This window comes from Pangasianodon hypophthalmus, chromosome 2 (assembly GCF_027358585.1).
Source record: "Pangasianodon hypophthalmus isolate fPanHyp1 chromosome 2, fPanHyp1.pri, whole genome shotgun sequence".
Lineage (NCBI taxonomy): Eukaryota > Metazoa > Chordata > Actinopteri > Siluriformes > Pangasiidae > Pangasianodon > Pangasianodon hypophthalmus.
The window spans coordinates 2,388,228-2,413,867 of record NC_069711.1 but is presented as its reverse complement, the minus strand read 5'-3'; the positions used below and the strand labels follow the sequence as shown (position 1 = coordinate 2,413,867).

At 36.1% G+C, this 25,640-nt stretch overlaps 2 protein-coding genes across 3 annotated transcripts; both read left to right on the top strand.

Annotated features, from left to right (window-relative positions):
* The first annotated feature begins 182 nt into the window (after positions 1 to 182).
* On the top strand, positions 183 to 5,142 carry lnp1 (leukemia NUP98 fusion partner 1). The gene is made up of 4 exons (XM_034299462.2): positions 183 to 771; positions 2,499 to 2,726; positions 3,148 to 3,258; positions 3,930 to 5,142. Exons 1-4 carry the CDS (start codon positions 658 to 660, stop codon positions 4,071 to 4,073), a joined length of 597 nt encoding a protein of 198 aa, XP_034155353.1. The 5' UTR covers positions 183 to 657; the 3' UTR covers positions 4,074 to 5,142.
* A 3,548-nt stretch (positions 5,143 to 8,690) lies between these two features.
* Positions 8,691 to 24,191, top strand: tmem45a (transmembrane protein 45a). Of its 2 annotated transcripts, none has more exons than XM_053232209.1 (6): positions 8,691 to 8,842; positions 15,012 to 15,219; positions 17,148 to 17,360; positions 18,020 to 18,204; positions 19,493 to 19,635; positions 20,735 to 24,191. In XM_053232209.1, the coding sequence occupies exons 2-6, from the start codon at positions 15,024 to 15,026 to the stop codon at positions 20,829 to 20,831; spliced, it is 834 nt and encodes a 277-aa protein (XP_053088184.1). In that variant the 5' UTR covers positions 8,691 to 8,842; positions 15,012 to 15,023; the 3' UTR covers positions 20,832 to 24,191. The 2 variants fall into 2 exon arrangements, with proteins under 2 accessions (XP_053088184.1, XP_026801396.1); XM_026945595.3 differs by having other exon boundaries at positions 15,008 to 15,219; positions 20,735 to 24,164.
* Positions 24,192 to 25,640: the final 1,449 nt, after the last annotated feature.

The following is a 25,640-nucleotide window of genomic DNA, read 5'->3' as shown; positions in this document are numbered from 1 at the left end:
TCTCTCTCTCACACACACACAAACACACACACACACACTCTCTTTCTCTCTTTCTCTCTTTTACACACACACTGTTTCTCTCTTTTACACTCTCTCTCTCTTTTACACACTCTCCCCCCCCCCTCTCTCTTTTACACACGCTCTCTCTCTCTCTCTCTCTTTCTCTCTTTTACACACACACTGTCTCTCTTTCTTTTACACACACTCTCTCTCTCTTTTACACTCTCTCACTCTCTCTTTTACACTCTCTCTCTCCCCCCTCTCTCTCAACCTCTCTCTTTTACTCTCTCTCTCTCTTTTAAACTCTCTCTCCCCCTCTCTCTCTCCCTCTCTCTCTCTCTCTCTCTCTCTCTCTTTACACCCCTCCCTCATTCTCTGATGCTAAACAGATTACAGAGGATTCGCTTATTTAAAGACTTCGTCCAAAACTCATGTGTCTTACAAATCTCACCTACACAAGCTCGGAGATCAGTCCTTCTGAACTCCACAGATCATCTGCAGAGCTTCAGAGCCTCAGAGCTCCTTTAGATTCTAGTTTTTAGGTTGGGAGCCCCAGCGAGAGCTCCACACACACCGGCCTCCAAGCTGTCTCTGCGTCTGCTCCCTGCCATCATCGTGGACAACGACGAGGACGACGATGGAAACTTCACCAAATGGATGAGCAGCTACTGGGGACACGGAGGCAGAGACGAGCGGGCTAAAGAGCGCAAGAGGAGCTTCAGGAGGTTCAGACACTCCACAGGCGACCGCCGAGCTTCACTGCCCTGCATGGTACGTATCAGAACCGTACACTCCAGACGAAGAAGTTAAAAATGAAGATGAAGAACATGGAACAAACTCATGATCAGAAAAACTGATGCGTTGTCTGTGTATTCCGCATTCTTTACAGAAAGCGCTCGTATTTCTCCTTTGCTTGTTTTTCATCATTTCAGATTCATTTTGCGGATAAAATTAATAAACGTTCCTGAATACACCAGGTGTATATCAGTGATTATTGCATATATTACAAATCTAAAGATGTCAATTTTATCACCCAAAATTGAATTGTGTATATGTTGATGGCATTTTTATCGAATCTTTTAAGAAAACAGAATTCCAGAGTACATATCTTCACTAGAGAAGAGTAAAATAACAAGCTGACTCACGCTATTCACGCTGAAATGTGCTGCAGTGGCGTTTTTTCAGATTTAAATTCATGAATATTTGATTTTCAAACCTCATACAGTGACACAATTCAGAAAAAAACAACTCAGTAGTTTATTTTTCATGTAGAAATGTAAAAACAAATGAACAAACATCTTTCACAAGGCCGTGTGTCAGTAGTGTCCTTTTAAGCTGAAACATGTGATGGCGAACATATTGTTTCAAAATTATTGGCACCCCACAATTAACATTGCACAATTATATTATACATTATTATCACAATTATTATAATACAAGTCTCTTCTCTGCTCCATTCACAACAATTCAAGCTCCTTTATATGTTTAGGTTTGTTCGTATGGACAGGTTTGTTTAATTCAGAGATCATCACAGATGATTTAGTGTCTCGCAACTAATTCTGTGTTGATGTGGATGTCAGTTTTTCACTCTCTCTGCAAGGGTGCCAATAATTCTGGATTTGGTCTTGGGATAGATTTATTATTAGTAGTAGTAGTATGTTAGTATCATAAGTAGATAGAGAAACGAGAAAGCAGAACTTTGACACCAAGCTGACTGACAGCTGAAAATAAATTAGATAGATAGATAGATAGATAGATAGAGAGAGAGAGAGACAGAGAGACAGACAGATAGTTAGGTGCAGTAGACAGACAGACAGAAAGATAGATAGATAGATAGATAGATAGATAGATAGATAGACAAGCAGACAGATAGATAGATAGATAGATAGATAGATAGACACAAAGATAGTTAGATACAGTAGATATTGTAGATGGATAGACAGATAGATAGATAGATAGATAGATAGATGGATAGACAGACAGACAGACAGAAAGATAGTTAGATACAGTAGATACTGTAGATAGATAGATAGATAAATAGACAGACAGATAGATAGATAGATAGATAGACAGACAGAATGATAGATAGATACAGTAGATACTGCAGATAGATAGATAGATAGATAGATAGATAGATAGATAGATAGATAGACATACAGAAAGATAGTTAGATACAGTAGATACTGCAGATACTGTAGATAGATAGATAGATAGATAGATAGATAGACAGAATGATAGTTAGATACAGTGGACAGATAGATCGATAGATACACAGGCTTTTTCTATTGTGCCAAGGGTGTGAAAACTTTTGCAGATGAACGTAGCGATCATCACACTACACACTCTCCTGCTAGAGTGCACTATGCTTTTTACATAAGTATAAAACCAGATGTACAGAACTTTAAAGGTAAAACTACTGTACTTTACGTGAGATTATTATTATTATTACACTAAATATTATATATTATAATTTTTCTGTTACATTTGAAATTTCTCAGTCCCAGCTGGAGGCCATGCGTCTGAAACATCCTTCGACTCCCACTCACTTCCAGAGCCATGAGGAGCAGAAGGAGGTGCGGTCACACCCTCACGCTCGCCGCGTCTCATCAGACGAATACAGAGGCAGTAAAGCTGGAGGAGTAGAGAGTCGCATCAGCACCGTCCCCGAGCTGACGGAGTCCTTCAAGAGGATGCTGCGCTTCCGCAACCACAGAGTCCCGTCACTGGTGAGTGCTGGTGTGTGTCAGAGACATCTGTATGAACATCTGTGTGGGGCTTGTGCTGGGAGAATGACGCTGACTTTGAGCCTGATGGACTAAAATGTTTGTAGAAAAGTCTCATGTGAATAATAACAAGATTCACATGCAAAATTTAAATGCATATAATAGTCTAATAATTTAAAATATTCCTGTAAAGAGACTATATTAAAGAAGTAAAGAAACATTTATTTTTAGCGTTTATGGAAGGAGTCTCCAGTGTCAGTGCTGTGATTTTTTTTGTCTTAACAGTAAATGTAACTATAAATGGATAAAATGTACGACCAGTCATTCTTTACTATAGAAAAATTGTAATTATTGGGAAGTTGTAGTATAAGAGGTGATATTTCGTTTTATTCAGGGTTAAAGCACTGATTTTATTCGTTTGTAGAATGATTCGGATAACATGTGTCTGATCTGCCATGAAGAAACGCTCAGGAGAGGTGGAGAAACAGGAAGAGGAGGCCAAGAACATCACTGTTCCCACCACTTCCATAAAGAGGTAAGAGAAATAAACACCTACGTCATGCATTAATGCGTATAGAAAAGTGCTATTCTTTGTACCGCTTTTATTTAATCCCCGTCTCATCCATCCTTTCAGGATCAAAATTTTAATGAGATCCACATTGTAGAAATGTAGAAACAGTGAATACATCACAATTCTCAATGTGTACTGCATCAAGTGCTATTCTATAATCTCCGTTATGTTATCCGACATATTCATTTTATAGCGTTTACAAGACAGACTCAGTTAGTGGTTGATTTCTGAATAACGCTACATGATACTATACCCTCAAAACAATCGTTAATAATAAGATTTATCATGCGCAAAGGATGTTATTAACGATTAACGTAACACAATACAACAACGGAAGATCAGCTACGTATTTATTTATTACAAGTTGACTTCCTACATCATATAAAAAGTCTGAGTCTGCTACAGAGCTCCATTTCACTTGAATCATTTACCAAAAACTGAAACAAAACAACGCGCCGTTCCTACAATGTTTGCATATCTTTTTTTACGTTTTTATTAGTACGATCTGATATATTTCACTGAAATATTCCCGCACGTGTAAATAATTTTTAGCCGTTCTTTTAGCTAGCCTGCTGTAGTTCCCTGATTCTTGTGAGTCTTTAGCGTTTTCTTTCTGATGTTGCGATATTGGGAAGGTGAGGACACTGGAGCAGGGTGTGCGTCCACGTAGCCGGAGTTCTGCTGCTGTGTGTGAAAACAGGAAGGAAGTACCATTCTGCAGCGAACAGGAAGAATACCGCCCTCCCCACCAACGCCGGTCTCTGCGCAGACAACGCTGAGACACACCGAGCATTTCAATCACTCGAGTATTACAAAATTTTTTAGCAAAAATCTTTCCTTCCTTGTTTTTTTTTTTTAGGGTTTTTTTCTCCCACCTTCCTTATACGGGCAAAGATTCCTATTCTTGTTTCCTGTTGCCGTGCCACTTAATTAGACTAATTAGACTAATTAAGTCAGGGATCGATTAGAGGCAGGATCTCAGCTACATTCCTGGTATAGGGGGAAAAAAATGGAAAAAAGGTCCGCATTTTCTATCCCAGTTTTCTTCATGTTTAAAGGTGAGTGCTTGTGTTTAAACGCAGGGGTTTAGACGTTACGGAGACGTTACAGAAACGTTCTCTGCGTAAACTACATGAACTACATGAAGCTGATTTTAACGATATGAATGCCGCGCCCTGAAAATCGACTTAAGCTGTTGCGTAACACGACTCTGAATACGCGCAACTTTCTCCATGCAAATATTAACATGATCTTTGGAGTCAAGTAGCCAACTCCGCAAATGCAGCATTTTCATGCAATAAATTCTGCAGATTAATAGGCAAGTATTCGTGCTTTGTAACCAAATATATGTATATACATGTATACAAGGGCCTTCTATGGTTATTGTTAAATCTGGACATACAAACGCCATATGATGGGATTTATATAAAATATTACAGTTAGATTTTTGGATCATGTAAAAAATCATTCGAATCATTTTCTACTTATCCTCATAACGAATTTCAGTCTCCTTCTTCTTCTCTTGCTCTTTTATACAGCTTCTTTTTCTCCTGACTATTAATAAACCTGCTGCCTCTTAACATCACGTCAACAAGGGTTGAAATTTATGTAAATTTTTTTTTGTATACAATTACAGCATCTAATACTGTACCGATTGTACATAATTATACTAAATGGGATTGTGTTCTTTTCTAAATATTCATAGGTTCATTTGTATATATTGTTTGTGATACCTTGAATGGTGCCAGCTTGCTGATTTAACCCTTTTCTCTACAATATATTTTAACTCATTGTTTCTTTTTACACAACCACTTGTTCATTGAGAAATAAAAGAGTTAAAACTAAGAGTCAGTGGTCCAGTGTACACTGTTTTCCCACTACAGTGCTTGAGAGTTTATTAACTCTAACTCATTTAATTCACCTGATTGTAAACCTCAGCTCATTCTAACAGCAATGATGGTAAAAGTACCCAAATTCCCTACTCAATTTTTAAAAAAAAAAAAAAAGCATAAACCTTTAAATACCACAGCTCTGTTGAATTCTCAAATCTGATTGGGCAGAAGATGTTGATTAATATTCTATAACTGCAGTTCTGACTGTAGTGAAGCTGTAAGTCACAGGTTTAATATTAACACAGTTTAACACAGACACAGATTCACCAAACATAATAGTTTGGAAAGATTGAAAAAAAAAAAAAAGACCAGGCGACATGTTCTCACATGATTAATTCATTATCACGTGCGAAATTTCACCTGGTTTTCTTACATGAATGCTTATTTTTCAAATAATGTTCACGTTTTCTTTGTAATTTCAGAATATAACACCTTGAAATGCACCTTCACATGTTTTTTTACATGTTGAAAATCTTGATGATATCTAAAAATGTATTTTTTCCCCCAAAAGAAATATTAACATGGTTATTAAAAAGACTTAACTGTATTGAGTTATGTACTACACACTTTATATGCATTTATATACATATATATATCTATCTATATAGTATATTATATTAAGGGTGTATTTAAATATGAATATATTATTCTGAATGAACAGATAACGTGACACAAATAGAAGGAGTCACATATGAATCTCACAGGACACACAAAGACCACGTTCGTTAACACAATCGTGTGCTGCTGCTCGATACATTTAAATACTAACTGCCTCATCGGGGTCACGACCGGTTAAAGTTAACTAGTTGTTTATAGGTTGGGAAATAGAACTAAATAAATTTGTAGAAAATATCACGATCAGGTACAAACTAATATCATAACTGCACAAGCAGGACTATAAAAAAAAAAAAGCACATCACACACACACACAGTGTTGGGTAAGTTACATCAAAAAAGTAATTCATTATTAATTACTAATGACATCCTCAAGGTTGTATTTAAATTACTGACTAATTACTCATTAGTCATTAGTAATGATTTAAATTCCGTATCAACCTTGACTACATGGACAATAGAAATGAAACTCTTCTTTCCATTCTTTAAATTTGAGTCAAACATGGAATTATAGTTTACGCATAGCTTTATTAAACCATTGTTTAATCAAAAATGTTGAAAAAATGATATAAACTGGCTTAACAATAAGACAAAACCAAACCTCCTCAGTAAAAATATAAAAACTCAGTTTAATTTTCAAAGAGAATTATTACACGAGATATCTGAATAACAAAAGAAAAAGAAAAAAAAAACAAGATTAACTTAATAAGTTAAACATTACTTGTAAAGCTATAATCATTCAACTTTTCAGCAAAGACTTATCTTTGATCTTATTCAATACATATATATTCATATGCATGTCAGAGAGAGGCTGATAGTGTTTTCCCCCAGGATATAACTTACATTTTACCGTGACGTTCTTGTCTATACGTGTCAAAAAAAATGAAGTAATAGGAATTTTTCCATTTTGCAAAACAGCCACTCGTCTCTGCTGACATCCTTGAACTCGAGTGACTTCACAGCTGCCTGGAGTGAACTCACGGGAACGCACGCTAGCCTACAGCTAACGAATATAAAGGGGCCTAAAGGAGTTAAATTCGAAAAGAAATTTCATCTTTAGGTGATAAATTTCGATTTTTAATTCTGTTTCATACAGAATTGTTGAAAGTCTATTGTTGAGAGTATGTAATGCAAGTACATCATAAGTGACTGTAATTAAATTACTTACAAATGAAACATTTTTCAGGGGAAAAGTAATTTAATTTAACGCATTACTGACTAACTGTTCCCAGCACTGCACTCATGTCTCTGAGGATGACGATCTGTTGACATTTCTACATCTGGGTTTCCTGCGGCATAGTGTCAGGGTTTCATATATTACTTATTATATAAAAAATATATATAGTGGTTTTAGGCCACACCCACTTCAGGTTTAACGCTGCATTCAACAATAACTCGCAATTTCGACCAGGAAAAAAATAAGAAAAAAACAAAAACGCCTTCTCAAGATGGAATTCCTACCCGGGAACTCGGGAGGGTCTTTCTCCGAACTCCTCCGTGACATCATATCAACATGGCTGCTCACAGCGCTAAGAGTGAACATAGTAGCTTTAAATGAATTCTGCTATATATGGTAATTAGTAATATTTGCTTAAAATCGATCAACATACAGTCATATTGTTCAATCTATAACACTGACTACGCAGTTCGCTGTTCTGAAGAGGAAAATACATCACACTCATCGCAGTTAGCTGGATAGTTTGTTGCTAACTAACAAACTCGGAGGAATTCGGAGAGTTCCAAGAAAGACCATCCTGAGTTCCCGATTAGGAATTCCGTCTTGAGGAGGCGTTTTCTTTTTTGTTTTCCTATTTGAAATTGCGAGTTATGACCTCTTGTTGAATGCAGCGTTAAATCTGAAGTGGGTGTGGCCTAAAACTACAATTTTTTAAAATAATAAGACGAACATGCAGGCATCCATGTTTTTTTTTTCTCTCTTTGTAGCTCGAATGCACGGAGATCATAAACGAGCCCCGACTTCCAACGTCCAAGGTATGTCAAACGCAGCACCCGAGTACGGATACAGATATGAATAGCTCGAGCACTAATCAGATACGGATACAGATACAGATAGTGTTACTGCATTAATTATATGTACAACTGTACAAACTTCTGATGTTTCAGTTTATAAACTCAGAAATATTAAAGCAACTCGTTGTTCTTAAGGCTGCTCTTTTGTTAAAGGTTCCAGTGCACAGTAATTTTTTTTTTCCTGTAAAAATGATGCTTTTTGTTTATTATAGGAGCATAAAAGTGTCATTTCTGCTTATTTATGTAAAGGGAATAAAATTATACTGACTTGTACACTCTGTAGTGCACTAAAATTCCAGGTCGTGACAATGTGCACGTACACACACCCACCCACACACCCCCACACAAACACACACACACACACACACACACAAACACACACACACACTACGTCATTTACAGCTTTTTCCATCCTATAGCTATGGAGTAAGGAATGTATGAATGAGTTCATTATGTACTTTAAGACCTTGTGTGTGTTTTTAAGTGTTTTTGATTTAGTCTAGAACACAATAAAGTTTTTTTTTAAACACAATCTGGGGCAGTTTATATTTAGGCAATTTTTCAAGGGCCCTCAAAAGTGTACAAGGGTGGAAAAAAAATAAAATGAAAGCAGAGATGAGTAAAAATTTCCCTTTTTTTTACAGCGATTTCTTTAGAGTGTGTGTGTGTGTGTGTGTGTGTGTGAAGAGGAGAGAAAGCAGGCGGGGTGAAAATGCACACGTGGAAGCCAGTCCAGCGTGTGATTGACATTCCGCTGAACCAATCAGAGAGCAGACGAGTGACGTCACGCCCAGGATTGAGCCAATCGCTGGTTTCAAGGGCGGTTTTTCTCAAATATAACGGGAGGGAAAAAAAAAGAAAAACTAAAGGAGAAAGAGAAGAAAAATCTGTGTGGAGCAGCTGGGAAGAAGTGAGCAGGTCGCGAATGAGCAGGAAAAGTGAAGAAGAAGAAGAAAGAAGAAAAGGATAATAAACACTCATCCCTCTTTCCTTCTTCTCCAGGCTCTAAGGTAAGTGGAAGAAAAAAAAAAAAAAAAAATCAGTGTTTATTTATGTTACTTAATAACTCATAATATTATATCAGGGATTTTTTCATTAAAAAAAGTTCATGAATTGAATATAGTTTATATGAATTAAAGAATTGAAAGTCTCCTGTTTGTAAGAAAAAGCTCATTGTAAGCACTCCATCATAATTACTGTAAATAAATAAATAAATAAATAAATAATATATATATTTACTGTTCCATATACAGTACTGTGCAAAAGTCTTACACTGTAGAGCAAAGATGCCTTCAAATATAATGAAATTAAATGTTTCTACATTACAAAATACTATAAAGATCAATAAACAGTAATAAATGAAAAAAAGTCAATATTTAGTGTGATGATCCTTCGCTTTTTAAAAAGAAAAATAGTAGTCTCAGGTGCAGTGTGTGCAGTTTTATAAGGAAATGAGCTGGAAGTGTTACTGAGCATCTTGCAGAAGCAGCCACAGTTCTTCTGGAGACTTTGACTGTCGACTCGCTTCTTATTTCTGCAGCGAAACCCAGCAGCCTTCATTCTGTTTTTATCTGAAAAGTGTCTCTTATGAAATCTGCTGCTTTCTTTACTGACCTACAAACATTTTTCTGTAACATTTAATTGTGTGCTGGAAAACTAATGTTTGGAATCTAAAATGTTTTTGTACTGAATCAATAATGTAGAAATCATAAAATAAAAATCTATAACAAAGTTTGTACTAAAAAAAAAATAGGGTGCCAAGACTTTTGCACAGTACTGTACATATATATAAATATATATATTTGTTTGTTTGTTTGCTTGTAACACAATTTAACATAATCTCATGAAATTATGCATACAGTGCCTTGCATAACTTTTCCATAACTGAAATGGACTTCTACACAAAATAATAAGACATATAATAAATATTGAAACAAGATGAAACGTCCGTACAGTTTGCCAAATTAAGTAAGGAATAAAAGACGACAGGGTCATGCTGGGATAGGAAAATAATCCATGATGAGGTACGCAAAACAGAGTTAATGTTACCTCTTTGTAAAAATATTTATAGGTTATTTTCAATAACAGCACGTCTCGGAGTGTTTTATCGATCTTCTACTACACATCATACTGTATATCTGTTTATAGTTAAAATGTCGGAAAAATTAACGTTACAGCTTTACCTCTGACTGTTCCAAAGCACTGACACTGGAGACTCCTTCCATAAATGTTAAACGAACATCTCCTCCCAAAAAAAAAAAACTGTATCAACCAATTGTATAACTTTTTAAAAATCTGTTTATTACGAGACTTACATGATGTGGAGCGTTTGTCGTACAAGTCCCTGTGAATGAGCGGTTACTATAGAAACGATAACGTATCAGAACAAGTGCATTAACCCTTTCTCACAGTACACTGGAATGGAAATCAACTCATCAGACATTTTCAATCGAATGAATTATTTTATCTCTGCAAGTCTGTTATAAGATTTAGTCAGGACACTGTTGGGTTTCTGTGTGTAGAGTATTGTGACTCAGTGTTTAGCTGCTTGTGAGCAGGGCGATTGGATATTTGGAGGGGTGTGAACCCGTTATTGGGCAAACGATTCACAAATCTCCACAATAACACTTGTACAGAGATAAAACAGACAGCACAACTACATTTTTTTGATAGTAAAACACAGTATACAATTTCCACAATAAAATTATAATATGTAAACCTAATAACATGTAGGCTAGGTTTAAAAAAAAATATGAAAAACTGCAAATTCTTAATTCCCTGAGTGTCTACTTTCATATGAGCCATATCATATCAACCACTCTGGAGTGTGACATCACAAATAAATTCAATGCTGAACACGGACACGCCCAAAACAGGAAGAAGAAACTCCATTTTTTTTGGCCTTTGGTAAAAAGAGTTAATGTAAACCTGTGATTTGAATTAGAGCCGGAACTACTTTAAGAGCTGCTGTTATAAAATGGCAATGAAATTTGAAAAATAATAATAATGATGAGGTTGAGAGTGCATAAGTATTCACGCCTGTTGCTGTGAAACCCCTAAATTATTTCTGATGTGATCAGTTACCATCAGAAGTCACGTAATTAGTTAAATGGAGTTGATCTCTGATCAAATTTTGTGCGTCCCAGAATGCACAAGTACACTGTACAGTATGGACAAACAACACAATGCGTCTGTGGTTACTATAGTAAAGCTTGTGACTTACTGTTTTGGTAATTATCATATTAGTTTAGTATGTAACTTGTAGTCTCTAAGGTGATTATTTGTGTAACAGACCCATCAGAGACCATGTTTCTATTCATTTTATATTTTTATGGCATCTGAGATGATCGAGCACAACATCACTGCTCATTTACATATGAAGGACGTGGTGAATATTTATCAGGCGGCGATTATAAATGAACACTACAATGGCAGCCAATCAGACGGCCGGCCCGCTCTCCACTGAAGGGCTCTCAGGAGTCATCTGGTCTCTATGGCGATGGATGGAGAGATAGAGGTCCTGCTGAAAACAGAATCAGAGAGGGAGGTTATGAGGTTTCCCAGCGCTTATCGCTGATCTCAGGGCATTAGTTTACAAATAATGCAGTAGTAATATAATTCTTTGGTCGTGAATTGATGTTGGTGGTCTTAGTATGCAACCAAAGACAGCCGACTACACAATTCTTTTCGATTATAATCTCTGAGTGGGAACGCTGCTACGACACTCGTCTAAAAGCCGCCAGTAACACGACGGCATAGGATGACGCCAAACTCAAAATGCGAAACAAAGTGTTTAAAATACTGACTTGCTCACCATCCTGCGTGCCTGGCCCCTCATACACTGAGATGCTAATCTTACGATCATTTTGAGTAATGGACATTCCATGTCGTTGTCTTTTCTCCCGCCACAAACAGTCTTCTTTTTTCCACAAATAACATTAGCAATATTGTAGCAAGAGCTTGTTTGCGTTTATACGAGTGAATACCCATATTCATCATTTCCTGATCGTGCTGGTTGATGACGTAAACATAACATAACAATTTTCCTTATGGTCTTCATCACATCGTTTTCTTTAAACGCAGGTCTATCGTTAGAAGATCTTCATCGTACCATTTTCTTTAAACGCAGGTCTATCGTTAGAAGATCTTCATCGTACCATTTTCTTTAAACGCAGGTCTATCGTTAGATCTTCATCATACCATTTTCTTTAAACGCAGGTCTATCGTTAGATCTTCATCATACCATTTTCTTTAAACGCAGGTCTATCGTTAGAAGATCTTCATCGTACCATTTTCTTTAATCGCAGGTCTATCGTTAGAAGATCTTCATCGTACCATTTTCTTTAATCGTAGGTCTATCATTAGAAGATCTTCATCGTACCATTTTCTTTAATCACAGGTCTATCGTTAGAAGATCTTCATCACATCATTTTCTTTAATCACAGGTCTATCGTTAGAACATCTTCATCACATCGTTTTCTTTAATCACAGGTCTATCGGTAGAAGATCTTCATCACATCGTTTTCTTTAATCGCATGTCTATCGTTAGAAGATCTTGATCATATCATTCTCTTTAATCGCAGGTCTATCGTTAGAAGATCTTCATCATCATTTTTTTTAATCACAGGTCTATCGTTAGAAGATCTTCATCATTATCATTTTTTTTAATCACAGGTCTATCGTTAGAAGATCTTCATCACATCATTTTTTATAAACGCAGATCTGACAAGCAACAGACATAAACGCTGTCACCAATTACATTGCATTCAAGCGGATGAGAGATGGTTTCAAGGCATATTGTATTGTTTTTACTTGAATGCTTCAGTTTTAAGTCAATAAATAAGTCTTCTTATCCTTAAATATGTTATTTCCATTAGTATCATTAGTAAGCAACAATTAATATCCTATTAACAAGAGCGAGCTAGTAAAATATAAGACTTTTACACACACATTTTTGGATGCAAAATATCATATACTTATCGTTATCGACAAAATCCCAGAATAAATTGTGATACAATTCTTTGTCACTATCGCACACCCCTACACTGTAATCCAGATTCGGGGGTTAAAACCCATGCTGGCAACATCAAACAAAGATAATCCATATTTTAAGTGTAAACGCAGATAACAAGGCTCAGAAACAGCTAAAGGTGTAATGATACATAGTGACACAGCACATCGCGAATGCAAAAATCTGACAATGTGCATCATGGGAATGTGCGATTCACATTGTACATATCAGCATTCTATTAATTATGCATCTAATGCAGTTGCACAGTTTGAACACCAGAGGTCCCCATCTGTCCAACCCATAAAATATATAGAGAGCACACTGGGCCCAATAGCTCCAGATCACAATGACCGACACGCATTGTAGGTTATATAGTTACACAACCACATTATCACAGTTAAAAAGAGCTCTTTAGCAGCTTTCAAGCAGCACCAGCTCCATGCCTCTGCAGTCTACAGTGCCCGAGGACGAGGCTGTGGGATTCTGGCATTTTTTAAATCAAATTTTTAATTTTAATCATATTTTTGGGAGAATTTATAAGTGTATTTATGTATTTTTAGGATGTGTTGAACCTGTAGAGCATTTATTTTGCAATATTAAACGTCTGTTTGTAGCAATTTTTAGTTTTATACAGACAAAAATGCACATTGTTTATTATACAGAAATAAAAATAAAAATCAAATCAAATCATGACCAGAGTGTATCATTACACTCCTAGAAACAACTGACAAGATTTCAAAGCATGAAGTAGAAACAGCGTGGAATAAAAACCGAACTAATCGAGGTGAAACACGGAACAGGTGAACACAGTAGGGTAATCAACCAGTGACAGGGCAGGGATGGAGACCAAAACCAAAACAAAGATCAACAATGACCATTAATACAATATGTAAAAGCACAGAAGAAAGACAGAATAATATCAAACAGTGGCTGTTTACGCGTCTGTGTGAATTTGTTACACGCTGAAATGATAACGGTATAAGGATGAGAGAAAGTCATACCAAAACTTCTTTTATCAAACTTCTACACTGGAGCAATACAGTAAAAAGTATTTCCTTGTACTTTACACTTTTTTTTTTGTATCTTTACACCATAAGAGCCACATGACTACAGATTCTACTACAAAAAATTAGTTCCTTCTCAGAGAGAATGAAATTTCATACCTTTTTCACTGAAGAAATGATGAAAGCTTTCTCTGTTTATTAACAACAACTATTTTTAGACTTTCATTTTACATGAGTTTTAGTCTGTTTTATAGTATCACCTATACTTTTTTTTTTTAAATTCCCTTATATAATCCTCGTAATAATAAATAGATGAACGTTAACAACAAAATGCGATAAAGTGCTATTTCTCATCTGTCTAGCTTATCTTTAGCATCATTTAAAAAAGATTTGGAGTTGTTGAAAGGACTTAGTCATGTGGGTGAATTTCTGTGTCGTGAAAACATTGCAGCATTCCTCGCCACAGGAACACACACACACACACACACACACACACATATACAAACAATATCTTCAAAGCCTTCATTTAGTCTGATTGCTTTCTCTCACCATAATCACTCACACGCACACGCAAACACACACACACAAACACACACACCCTGCCCTTTTCCTCCGCCTTTCATTTCTCTCTTTTCTCCCTCCTTGACTTCACCTAGTTGCTTTCAGATGCAGAAAAACAGCAGCCCGGTTGTTATTTCTTTACTATTCCCTGTTCTGTTTTCCGCTATTAGTGAGACTTGGTCATGTTTCCATAGTAAAGTCAGTAGAATTTTGTTAAAAAAACCTCGGCAGCTCGACAAACCAATTATGTCTTCCATTATATTTTCGTTCACGTACTTATTTTGTCTGTTAATCAGAGAGACGTGGCGCAGATGGATGAGATACAGTGCCGTACTTGAGTATTTTTCCAAATTTTGTAGCGCGAAAACTCAAAACCATTCCCGGTGTGAAACATGGTGGTGGTAGCATCGTGCTGTAGGAGGCTTTTTATTATCAACAAGGACTTGGAAACTGGGAAACAGGGTTGAGGGCTAGATGGATGGAGACAAACACGCAGCAATTGTAGTAGAAAACAACAGATTTGAGACTGGGGCGGAGCTTCGGGGTTAGATACTTATGCAAGACTCTACATATCTCTAAATATTTCCTTGGTGTTTCAGATAGCCGTAAGTCATCATGGGGAATTTTAAAGGCCACGCGCTACCTGGCAGCTTCTTTCTGATCAGCGGTGTGTGGTGGGCGGTGAAGTACTCGCTGTGGTACGCCACCCGCAGGAACAAGAGCGCCGGTGCGGCGAGGCTCACCACACGAGCCACACAGCACCGCCTCGAAATCATCGAAGGAGCCACGATGCTCTTCTTCTCTGTTGTCGGTAAGTTCCACTCCGACGTGTGTATAAAACACGCGTAACAGGAATTTTACAGGAAATTTAGTTGATTATTTTTCTATAACAGCTAGTCTTGTTTATTCCTCTTATACCACAGAAATGTGCTAATGATTACAGTTTATTTATTTATTAAACAATGTCACGTCTTACTTTTTATCAACTTATAGTTACATCTAATGTTGTCGAACGTCCAACACACAATCCAACCTCATCATCCGTAAGGACTTTTCTGGCTTCTTCTGCTGTTTTTATTTATTTTTTTTAGAATTAACGACACATCTCACAAATTTATTCATGTTTATTCTGAAACACATTTTTTGTATCAACAAACAATTTCAAGTTAAACGGAAAAGTGATTTCTTGATATATTTATCGTTAAACGTTACAAATAAATGCCGTTTTCATGGCAAACAAACTTGCGAAAGCTTTTTTTTTTTCAAAAAAACAAATCACTAAAACAAATAATGACGTTGATGGAAACCTGGTTAGTGAGTACTCATGCACAGTATTTGAGAATATTTTGAATTTCAGTCCTGATTTATAAAAGCAAAGCATGTTCAATACAATATATGATCAATATTGAGTTTGAAGGTAAATAAAACGAACAGGTTCAAACTTGCTCTGTTTTGGAGAAAAAATGATATAAATATCAATCTATTTGCTTAGACACTTTAAAAAACACTTTTGCAAGCTGTTTTAAATTGAATCTCGTTGTTTTTTGTAAAATATACGTAAGAATTTAAAAAAAAAAGTTTGCAGAGATTGAGAAAATCACAGCTGTGTTTGAGGAGTGGCAGTGTGAAGAAGTCAGACGCAGACTTTAGCACTTAATGATAATTGTTAGCTGCTGGAGAGAGGATCAGTTAAGTCGACTAACTACCGAGTGAAATGGCGGCACAGAAAAAAAAAAAAAACACAAAATTACAGTTTGAGATGTAGAAACCTCAAGACCATGTTTAAAATCATCAGTAAAGACAGCTTTACACTGTGTGTAAGGAATAAAAAACTCAGTGCCACGCTGTTATAGAACAATAATCGACAACAAAATCACAGAACGTCACGTCATACGTTTTATCCATTTATTGTTACTTTTTGTTTAGTGCTGTGGACTGTTCACGAGGCAAGTTATCACTTCCGTTATAACAATCTTTCTCTCACCAGCTTCTCCTGCTTGTCATGTTAAGAATAATAATTATTATTATATTAATAATTGACTATAAAATTGACCAACTATTTTGCCAAGATAAGTCACAACTATTATTAATAATAATTATTCTAAAATAGAATTATAATAATGAGAAATGAGCTGTATCGTGAATGCACTTGGAAATTTGTGGTATTTATCAGCCTACACATGTGAGTGTAAAGAAAATTTTGTAAATCTGGAAAGATTTTTTTAGTTTGGTTTGGATGATGCAAACTTTTACACACAATTTTATTAAAAGATTGCTAAATGAGACCCATTACATATTTACACTTGAACAGGAAATCTATTAACCTGAAAAGTAGATGATGGGTGAATAGTGTGTGTGTGTGTGTGTGTGTGTGTGTGTTATGTAAGCAAGTTATCACTTCCTTTATAACAGACTTTCTCTCACCAGCCTCTCCTGCTTGTCATGTTAAGAATAATAATTATTGTAAAATTGAGCAACTAGCTTGCCAAGATATGTCACAACTATTATTAATAATAATTATAATAATAATAATTATTATTAATTACAGCAAAATGAGCTGTATCATGAATGCACTTATAAAATATATATATATATATGTATATATATATATATATGTATATTTTATTAAAAGATTGCTAAATGAGACCCATTAAATATTTACACTTGAATAGGAAATCTATTAACCTGAAAAGTAGATGATGGGTGAATTGTGTGTGTGTGTGTGTGTGTGTGTGACAGGGATGCTAGCAGAACAGTTTACAGTGGACGGTCCGAAGCTCCACCTGTACGACTCGTCCACTCAGCACTGGGACAAACTGATGAACTGGCAGCACACAACCATGTACCTGTTCTTCGGCCTGGCCGGAGCCACGTCGCTCACCGTCCACAGCACGAGCGCAGCTCCTCTGGCCTTAGATCGCTTACTGCTGGGCCTCGCTTTCTTCAACGAAGGTAAAACAATTAACGACTTGGCCTTTGAAAATCATTAATGATCTCGGATGATGAGCTCACTCTGATCATATAGAGTTGCTAAAGTTGAAATAAAAGTATTTAAAATGGGTCAATACTTCTGCATAAACCTGATTTGGGGGCGGGGCTATATATGAGCTTGGTTTGTGATGTCACAATATAGGTTCTGATATGTAAATTATTAGTGCACACAGTAGAGCTACACAGAACCTCAGTGCTAAGCTAGCTAGTAGGACAAAATCGTGGTTGTTATGGTAACAGGTTTGTCTACGTTAAATAAATTGATAACACTTTTATTTGTCGCACAATAAATTAAAACACAATCATAAAAACAATACACTAACTGTTATATATAAATCAGTGATGGAGAATTTATGAAAAGGCTGATATCAAAACTTGCGAGGTGACGTTAGAGGTTTTACGTAACTCCATTTTCACGTAAAAGCGAAACCATGGCAACCAGTAATAAATGAAAGATAGCCACACCCACTAGCGACCAGCGTAAAATCGTAGAAATTCCTTACATTTCTATATGCTCCTTTGTTTTTTAGTAGTTTATTGGACAGTTGTTTTTTAAAAGTGTTAACGTTGAGAGGAAACAGGAAGTGTAACATTAGACTAAATGTCTTTGTCCTTTGCAGGATTTTTATTCCTCTATCACCTACACGGCAGAGACACGCTGGATGTCCACATCCACATGCTCCTGCTGTATGCCGTGTTCGGAGGAGCTCTCGTCTGCCTGCTGGAGGTCTTCCACAGAGGAAACGTGCTGCTGGAGCTGTTACGCGCCGCACTCTGTCTGCTGCAGGGCAGCTGGTTCTGGCAGGTCTGGCCAAATTTCCAAAAAATATTCATGCGTTCATTCTAATTCAACGTTATCGTTTCTATAGTAACAGCTCAATCACAGGGACGTGTATAGTCTACGATCCACATAAACGAAACGAAACTAATAATAAACAGATTGAAAAATATATCGTTGGTATGATGAAGGTGTTGATTTAACATTTACAGAAGGAGTCTCCAGTGTCAGCACTTTCTAACACTCAGAGTTAAAGCACTAAAAAAACAGCTAAAATCATATTTTTTCACTTTAGTTTTTTTTTAACTAGCTTATTATTTGCTTTACTTTTACTACAACGTAATTATTTAAATTATTGTACTTTTATTCTATTTTTACACACTTTATAATTTCTATAATTTGTGATCATTTTTTTCTTTCACTCCTATTATTTATGGCATTATTACTGCCTTATTATATTATTATATATAATATTTATTCTTATATTATATTATTATATTTGCCGATTTTACAATTTTATCATTTATTTTTTATCACTATTTCTGTTTTTATTGCACGCTGTAAACCACTTTAAAGCACTTTTAATCGTAAAAAAATTTAAGTTTGTTATTTATAATAATAAATAATACATATTTATTATTGTTATGATTATTATTATTAGAGATGACACTATATCAGTTTTTCTTTACCGATACTCGTACTGAAATCTTGAGTATCAGCCGATACCGATACTCATCCGTTTATTTGTTCTTTGAAAACTAGAACAAATAGCTGAACTGAAGCTGAACTGAAGCACTTTATGTAAAAAAAAATAAATAAATAAATAAAAATACAGGAAAAATGTGCAGGAATTCAGAATACACAAAAAAAATTTAGTTTTTTTTATTCAGGTAAACTCTTTCACACAAAAATCTCATATATAAATATAATAAATAAATAAATATAAATTTAAAATATATATATAAAATATATATAAATATAAATAAAAAATGTATAAATATAAAAATTTTTTTAAAAAATATAAAAAATATAAATATAAATTAAAAAAAATATTAATAGAAAAAAAATCAATCCTAACAAAAAATATGATCAAGTCTGTTTAAATATAAATATATATTTCTGGTTCCAAAACAACAAATCTTCAATTTTTTTTTTTGAAAGTTTCATTTTCTACAAGGAATTCTCTGATATTGCAGGCCAGGTTCGTTACAGGATTGGATGGAAATCATTCTTTTATTTTTCTTCTCCAGAATCTGATTCAGTGCCATCTCTAATGATGTTGCTGTAGTTGTGTAATTTCTGTTCTTTTACCCAGATTGCCTTTGTGCTGTATCCCCCCGGCGAGGCGAAGTGGGATCAGTCCGATCACGGCAACGTGATGTTCATCACCATGTGCTACAGCTGGCACCTGGCCTTCGCGCTCATCATCGTGGCTATAGCACACACCACTGTTATATGGTAAGTCTATTATTTGCACCATTATCAGCATTCAAGCTACAAAATGGGGAAAAAAAAAAACATGGACGCCTCTATGAAAGCATGTGTTCATTTTGTTCGCAACGAGCTAGCCAGCTAAAAGTAGCGATCATGAGTTTATGATGTAATAACTTTCTAAAAACAGTGAACTGTCCAGCCAGTGATAAGGATTTAACCAACTAATGTGTCTGTGTTCATTGATCTAAAGTAATCACTACTATAAACTCATTTTAACGAGTAAAATTTTATTTACGGTTGACGGTGTGAGCGGCCATGTTGGTATGATGTCATACACAGAACTCGGGATTCTTTCCAAGTAGGAATTCCAAGTCGGAGGTCGGAAATTCAGAGTTAAAAATGGCTTAAGCCCAATTTGGCGTGGACAATTAGTCGAAAAAGATTATATTTCAATACTTGAACATGATACGTATCGCTGTATTTAGCTTAGCTGACGATGTGCTAACAAAGCAGCAGCAAAACAGCGAAGCCATTTTAGAAAAGGTTCTGAGATTTTCTGCTTTAACAATTAATTATTTAACAGGGAAAAAGGATGAAAAAAACACATAACTGGTGCAAAAATTATATTAAAAATATACTTGATTAAAAAAAATTACTTGATTACACCAACTATTCTCAAGAAAATGACTCACGATGTTAAATTTAAAAGAATTTTAATGAAATTAGTTAAAAATATAAGCAATGAATGCTTGAGTATACAGATTTCCTTTAGATTTAACTTTTTAAGTATTTGTATGTTTAGAAATTTCTTAATTTTCAACATAAAAAGGACTTTAGTATATAGGACATGTTTTGTCCCATGTTTTATCTCAAGCATCAGATAAATTATTACAATATTGCCAATATATTTTATCACGTCATCACGTTTTCCAGCCCAATCAGATAAGGGTAATGTGCTATCATGACGGGAAATGGCGATGTAAGAGCTAGGTAGTCGGTGTGAATTGATCAAATTGGGAAGAAAAAATGGGGAAAACACCTAAAAAAAAAAAACCAGATTGTTAATATGCATTTTATTTTATTAGTGTATATACTAACTGATATTTTTGTTCTTTTTCCTCAGCGTGGTACGTTCCAAACTCAGGAGGATGCCACCAATGGAGATGGGTCTGCTGAAGCCACAGGAAAGAGAAGGAGACTCTGAAGATGAGGTTTTATAAGTATTTATCACCCATGTGCCGGGTTTTCTCAGTGAACCCACCTGTAGAGAGCCACCTGTAAAAGCCAGCACGATCAAAAACCAGTGACAGGGACAACGTTGACTTCCTGTAGTCTCAATCCACTACGCTGAGGGGGCGGGGCCAAATGTGGACGATGACAGTTTATCTTCGGCTGCCGTTATGTTCTGTCTAGTCGTCTGTCTTAAAAAGGAATACTCTAGTGTTTTTTAATCCTAATCTAATCCACTGTATCTGTAGTGTATCTGTGATACATGAATTTTATCATATATTCCCTGTACTGAAAAAGACCAGAAAACCTGTTAGCTGAAAACTCGCGTATAATGGAAAGTCTAAGTACATGGCAGGGGGTCAAAACACAAGCACATCAAGGTCAAAACACAGGCAAGTGTCAGAAAACATGGCTCGTAATTTACCGGTACAGAAATGCACAATAATAACGAAACATGATAACATCAGGGTATAAACAGACAAACTAATTAAAAGGGCTTAACACGAAACAGGTGCACACATTAGGAGAGCAAAGCAATGACGTGACGGGGATGGAGACAGGACCAAGACCAAAACCAAAACAAAGGCAGGAAACAAACAAAAGCACATGGGGAACATATAGCAAGAGCAAAACACCGGTCACGTCTCTGGGAATCACGCTGAGAGGGAAAATTCGTGAATTTTCACCAAAATTCATGAAAATTTACTGTAACAGTTTTAACAGTTCAACAGCTGCCCTTAAACTTCCATTAAGAATGAGTTTGGAGTAACTTACTCCAGGGAAACGTATTGAAATTACAGAGTTTATGATTTTAAAAAATGTCGGAGTATTCCTTTAAAGAGAGATGACAGGACTCACTCTGGTGCACTCATTCCTTTACTTTGTTAAAAAATACCAAAGAACCTGATATTTTAGCTAAAGATGTTGTGAGATTATGATGAGATACATATTTATACTTTATATGCATTTTATGTTTTCATGGTTAATACTTGTAACTCTAAGATAATACTTAGTTAATAACAGCCTTTTAAGATTCATAGACACAGCAGTAGCTATAATACTAGCTATTGATATGAGTTGATATGAGATTTGGCTTTTTTTGCTTTTGGACAACTCTACTTAGTAGAAATGTTGGATATCATTTCAAGTAGGAAGTTAAATGCCAGGGCTTTAATGTTTTGTGACATTATGTTGAAATTTTTTGGACTATCTAAGCAGAAACAGTGTGCAATCTGGGAAGAACCTTGAATTATGTTGCATCAACTATTTATTGATGTACATGAACAGTATATTTTGTAAAGATACTGCATATTTCATTAAGGATTTAAAACAGCTTTTTATTATTTAACAGAGATATTATAATGGCTACGCCTTAACAAAATGATGTGTGTAATTTTCTCTTTTTTTTTATCTTGTTAACTTAGTTAACTTTTGTTATTTTTTACTATACACTGATAGCTTTGTGATGGCTGTATTTATGAGAAAGCGTTGTGTAAAATGCTGCCATTACATAAATTTTCAGCTCTCCAAAAGGATCCTGTGGTCTCTTCTTTTAAAGTGAAGTTCTTACGTCCACAGAGTGACAAAGTTGACACTGTGAATTTATGAGAATGTCGCCCTGTCAATGATGGTGATGGCGTTGACTGACCACTTTATTAGGAACAGCTGTACACCGGCTCGTTCATGCATTTGATCCAACCAGAGCTTCAGTTAATGTTCACATCAGACATCTCAGCGACTTTGAGTATCTCCAGGTGAGTCAGACCCTGAAACGCCTCCTCTGGAATAGACGTTAGCGTGTTTTTCCTCAGGTCTAATAATTTCAGGGCTTTAAGAGGAGCAAGCAGGGATGAAGGGAGTGTATTTGGTTTGTTGTCTCTCAGAATCAGCTTCTCGAGTGACTGCAATTTCTGAAACAGGTCCTCTGGTAGAGAAGATAGCTCACTTACTGAAAGCGTTAAGCTGATTAGATGGTGAGTCTTGTTGCACCTCCCTTAATCCTTCAACCCCGTACTGCCAAATCAGAGATTTGATTAAATAGAAAACTCTTTGCTTTAGCGTAAATGTCCCAGAAGAGGTTGCTATGATAAGTTCTCTAATCTTGCTGCCAAGCTAACCCACTAAAGAATGGCAATTTAGCATTAATCACCAAGTTTGGATTAGCTTAGCAACAACCTAGCATTGTCTTCTTTTAATATGTGCTGTTGTGCTTTGTCAGTTGCACATTTCTTGGGATTTGAGCTCATTCTTGAACATTACGACCAGACGTGAATGATATTGTGAATGTGTATGTATGTGTATGATGCCCTGCAATGGACTGGCATCCCATCCACGGTGAATTCTCCTGCCTTGGACACAGTGTCACCATGATTGTTTCCAGATCCTCCATGACCCTGACCAGGATATAGCAGTTACTCATGATGTAACTGCCTCTATTACACATGTTAGCTGTTCAGCTTTATTAGGAGTGACATTGTAAACAACTAAAGTTTTTCCCATCCCTTTAATAGTAAAGTACACTTCATTAAATTTCCCGGAGTGAACATTCAGTACTACTAATACTATAATATCTAATACGCTACAGATTTATGTGATTTGCAGCTAAATATTTAAGATAGTATTGTGTTCTTCTTCCTTCTTATGAAACACCACCCCATCTGGTTGCACTCTCCATTTCACCCTGATGTTCTCTGCCATCCCGTTATCCTTCAGTGTCTGTTCGATCTAACGAATACGACTTTTAGTACTAAATAATTCAGGATGACGACACTAACCTCTTGTGAAACTTGTAGAAATGTGACAAAAACTGAACACGACAGTCAGATTCTGATTACAGTAGAGTGTGTATGTGTCAGAACTTGATGAAGACTCTGGTTGAACTAGTTCTAAAATGAGGAAGATAATTATAAGTCTCATCCTTGTGAAGGACGAGACCTACCTTCTCCAAGATGGCTGACTTTAACGCCCTGACATCCTGATTGGACCGCACCGTCACCCTTATGGTTTGTTGTTTCTTGATTACTGGATGTAGAGATGCAAAGACACATAGAAACACACACACGAACAAACTAATTAAACTAATATTGTAAATGCAGTTTAAATTTGTCTAGATATGAGACTCTGAGCACTGAGCATGAGCAGCTTGACTGTAATTTAAATAACCACAGATATTTAAAGAGTGATAGAGTGGTAGAGACATTGGTTTGGTCTATCCACTTCCAGGAGTCTCTGAACAAACCAAACCAAACCACATGTAAAGTGACAAAGGTGCTGCCAGTCCATTTATAACTGAGAATTCTGTTTCATCTTTTGTGCTGTCCGAGGTCTGTGTAATACTGTCTACAGTAACTCCGAGCTCCATACCATGTCATCTTATTAGAGCTGTAAATGTACCTCTAGGTGCCATTTTTCATTTCTGCGATAATTTAAATAAAAACACGATGATTAAACTTGAATATTCAGGAACTGGTAATGTGAAGTGAAAAGTAAAGAGGGTACAGTATAACATAAGAAGACTAAAAAGTTTCCCAGAAATAATAAAAGATCAAAATAGAGCAAATACACACGTCGGAATAGATATAGTGTTCCAGTAAATATTTTTAGTATTTAAAGAGCACACTTAACTTCACTTAGCTCTCTGAAAACCCAAATTTTACAATGTTCTTATGACAACAATCTCTCCTGACAAAATAGGAGTGGAGAATATGAAGCCTCTCACCATCGAAGCACACAAACGGGAATTTTTCTGTACAGGTTCTATCGCTCCAACCGTTTAGCGTTATTACACCACACGTTTGATTTCCGGGATCGTCATTTTGTCATATTTCCGCATGGTTCATTTCAAAGGGACCAGCGCCAGCTGTTGATGTCATCGTACAGCCCAATCCAAGCACTGGAAATGAATTGTTGTCTCTGCGCTTCATTCTGAAGTTGGACCATGCCGTCATCACTCCATGTTTTCCGCTCCTGGACCAGATAGTACCTATGAGAGAAAGACAAGACGAAGGGGGCGACTCCTGTGGAGGAAAGTTTTAAAGGTTTTATGCAATGTTAGGTCTGTGGCAGAAATTCTACTTATTCTTTAATTTTAATTTGTAATTTACCAAAGTGTCTATATTATTCATTAATCTTGGCATCATTTTGAATTCCGTTTGGATGCATGTCTACATTTTTTGGCACAAAATTGCAGACACTGCTAGGGTTGACCCTAGGATAGAAAAGTCTTTTGATGCTCTTAGCATCTTATTGTTGCTGACCATGTGCATCCCTTCATGACCACAATTTACCATCTTCTAATGGTTACTTCCAGCATGATAATGCACCATGTCACTAAGCAAAAGTCGTCTCAAACTGGTTTCATGAACATGACAATGAAACACAGTGTTCTTCAGTGGCCTTCCCAGTCACAAGCTCTGAATCCAATAGAACACCTTTGGGATGTGTTAGAACGGGAGATTCGCAGCATGAATGTGCACCTGAAACATCTGCAGGAATTGCGTGATGCAATCATGCAGTCAACATGGACCAGAATCTCAAAGGAACGTTTCCAACATCTTGTGGAATCCATGCCATGAAGACTTGAGGCTGTTTTGAGAGCAAAGGGAGTCCCCTGGGATAGGCTGAAGGCTCCTTGCGACTCTGCGTCAGATAAGTGGTACAGAAAATGGATGGATAGAGATGTGGTAAGCTGTTGCACACACACATGCACATGCACATTTTTTCTCTCGACTGTGAAAAACTGGATAATGAGCAGATGCTGATCCATCAATGATGTTGGGAAACTCACAAAATAAATGTAA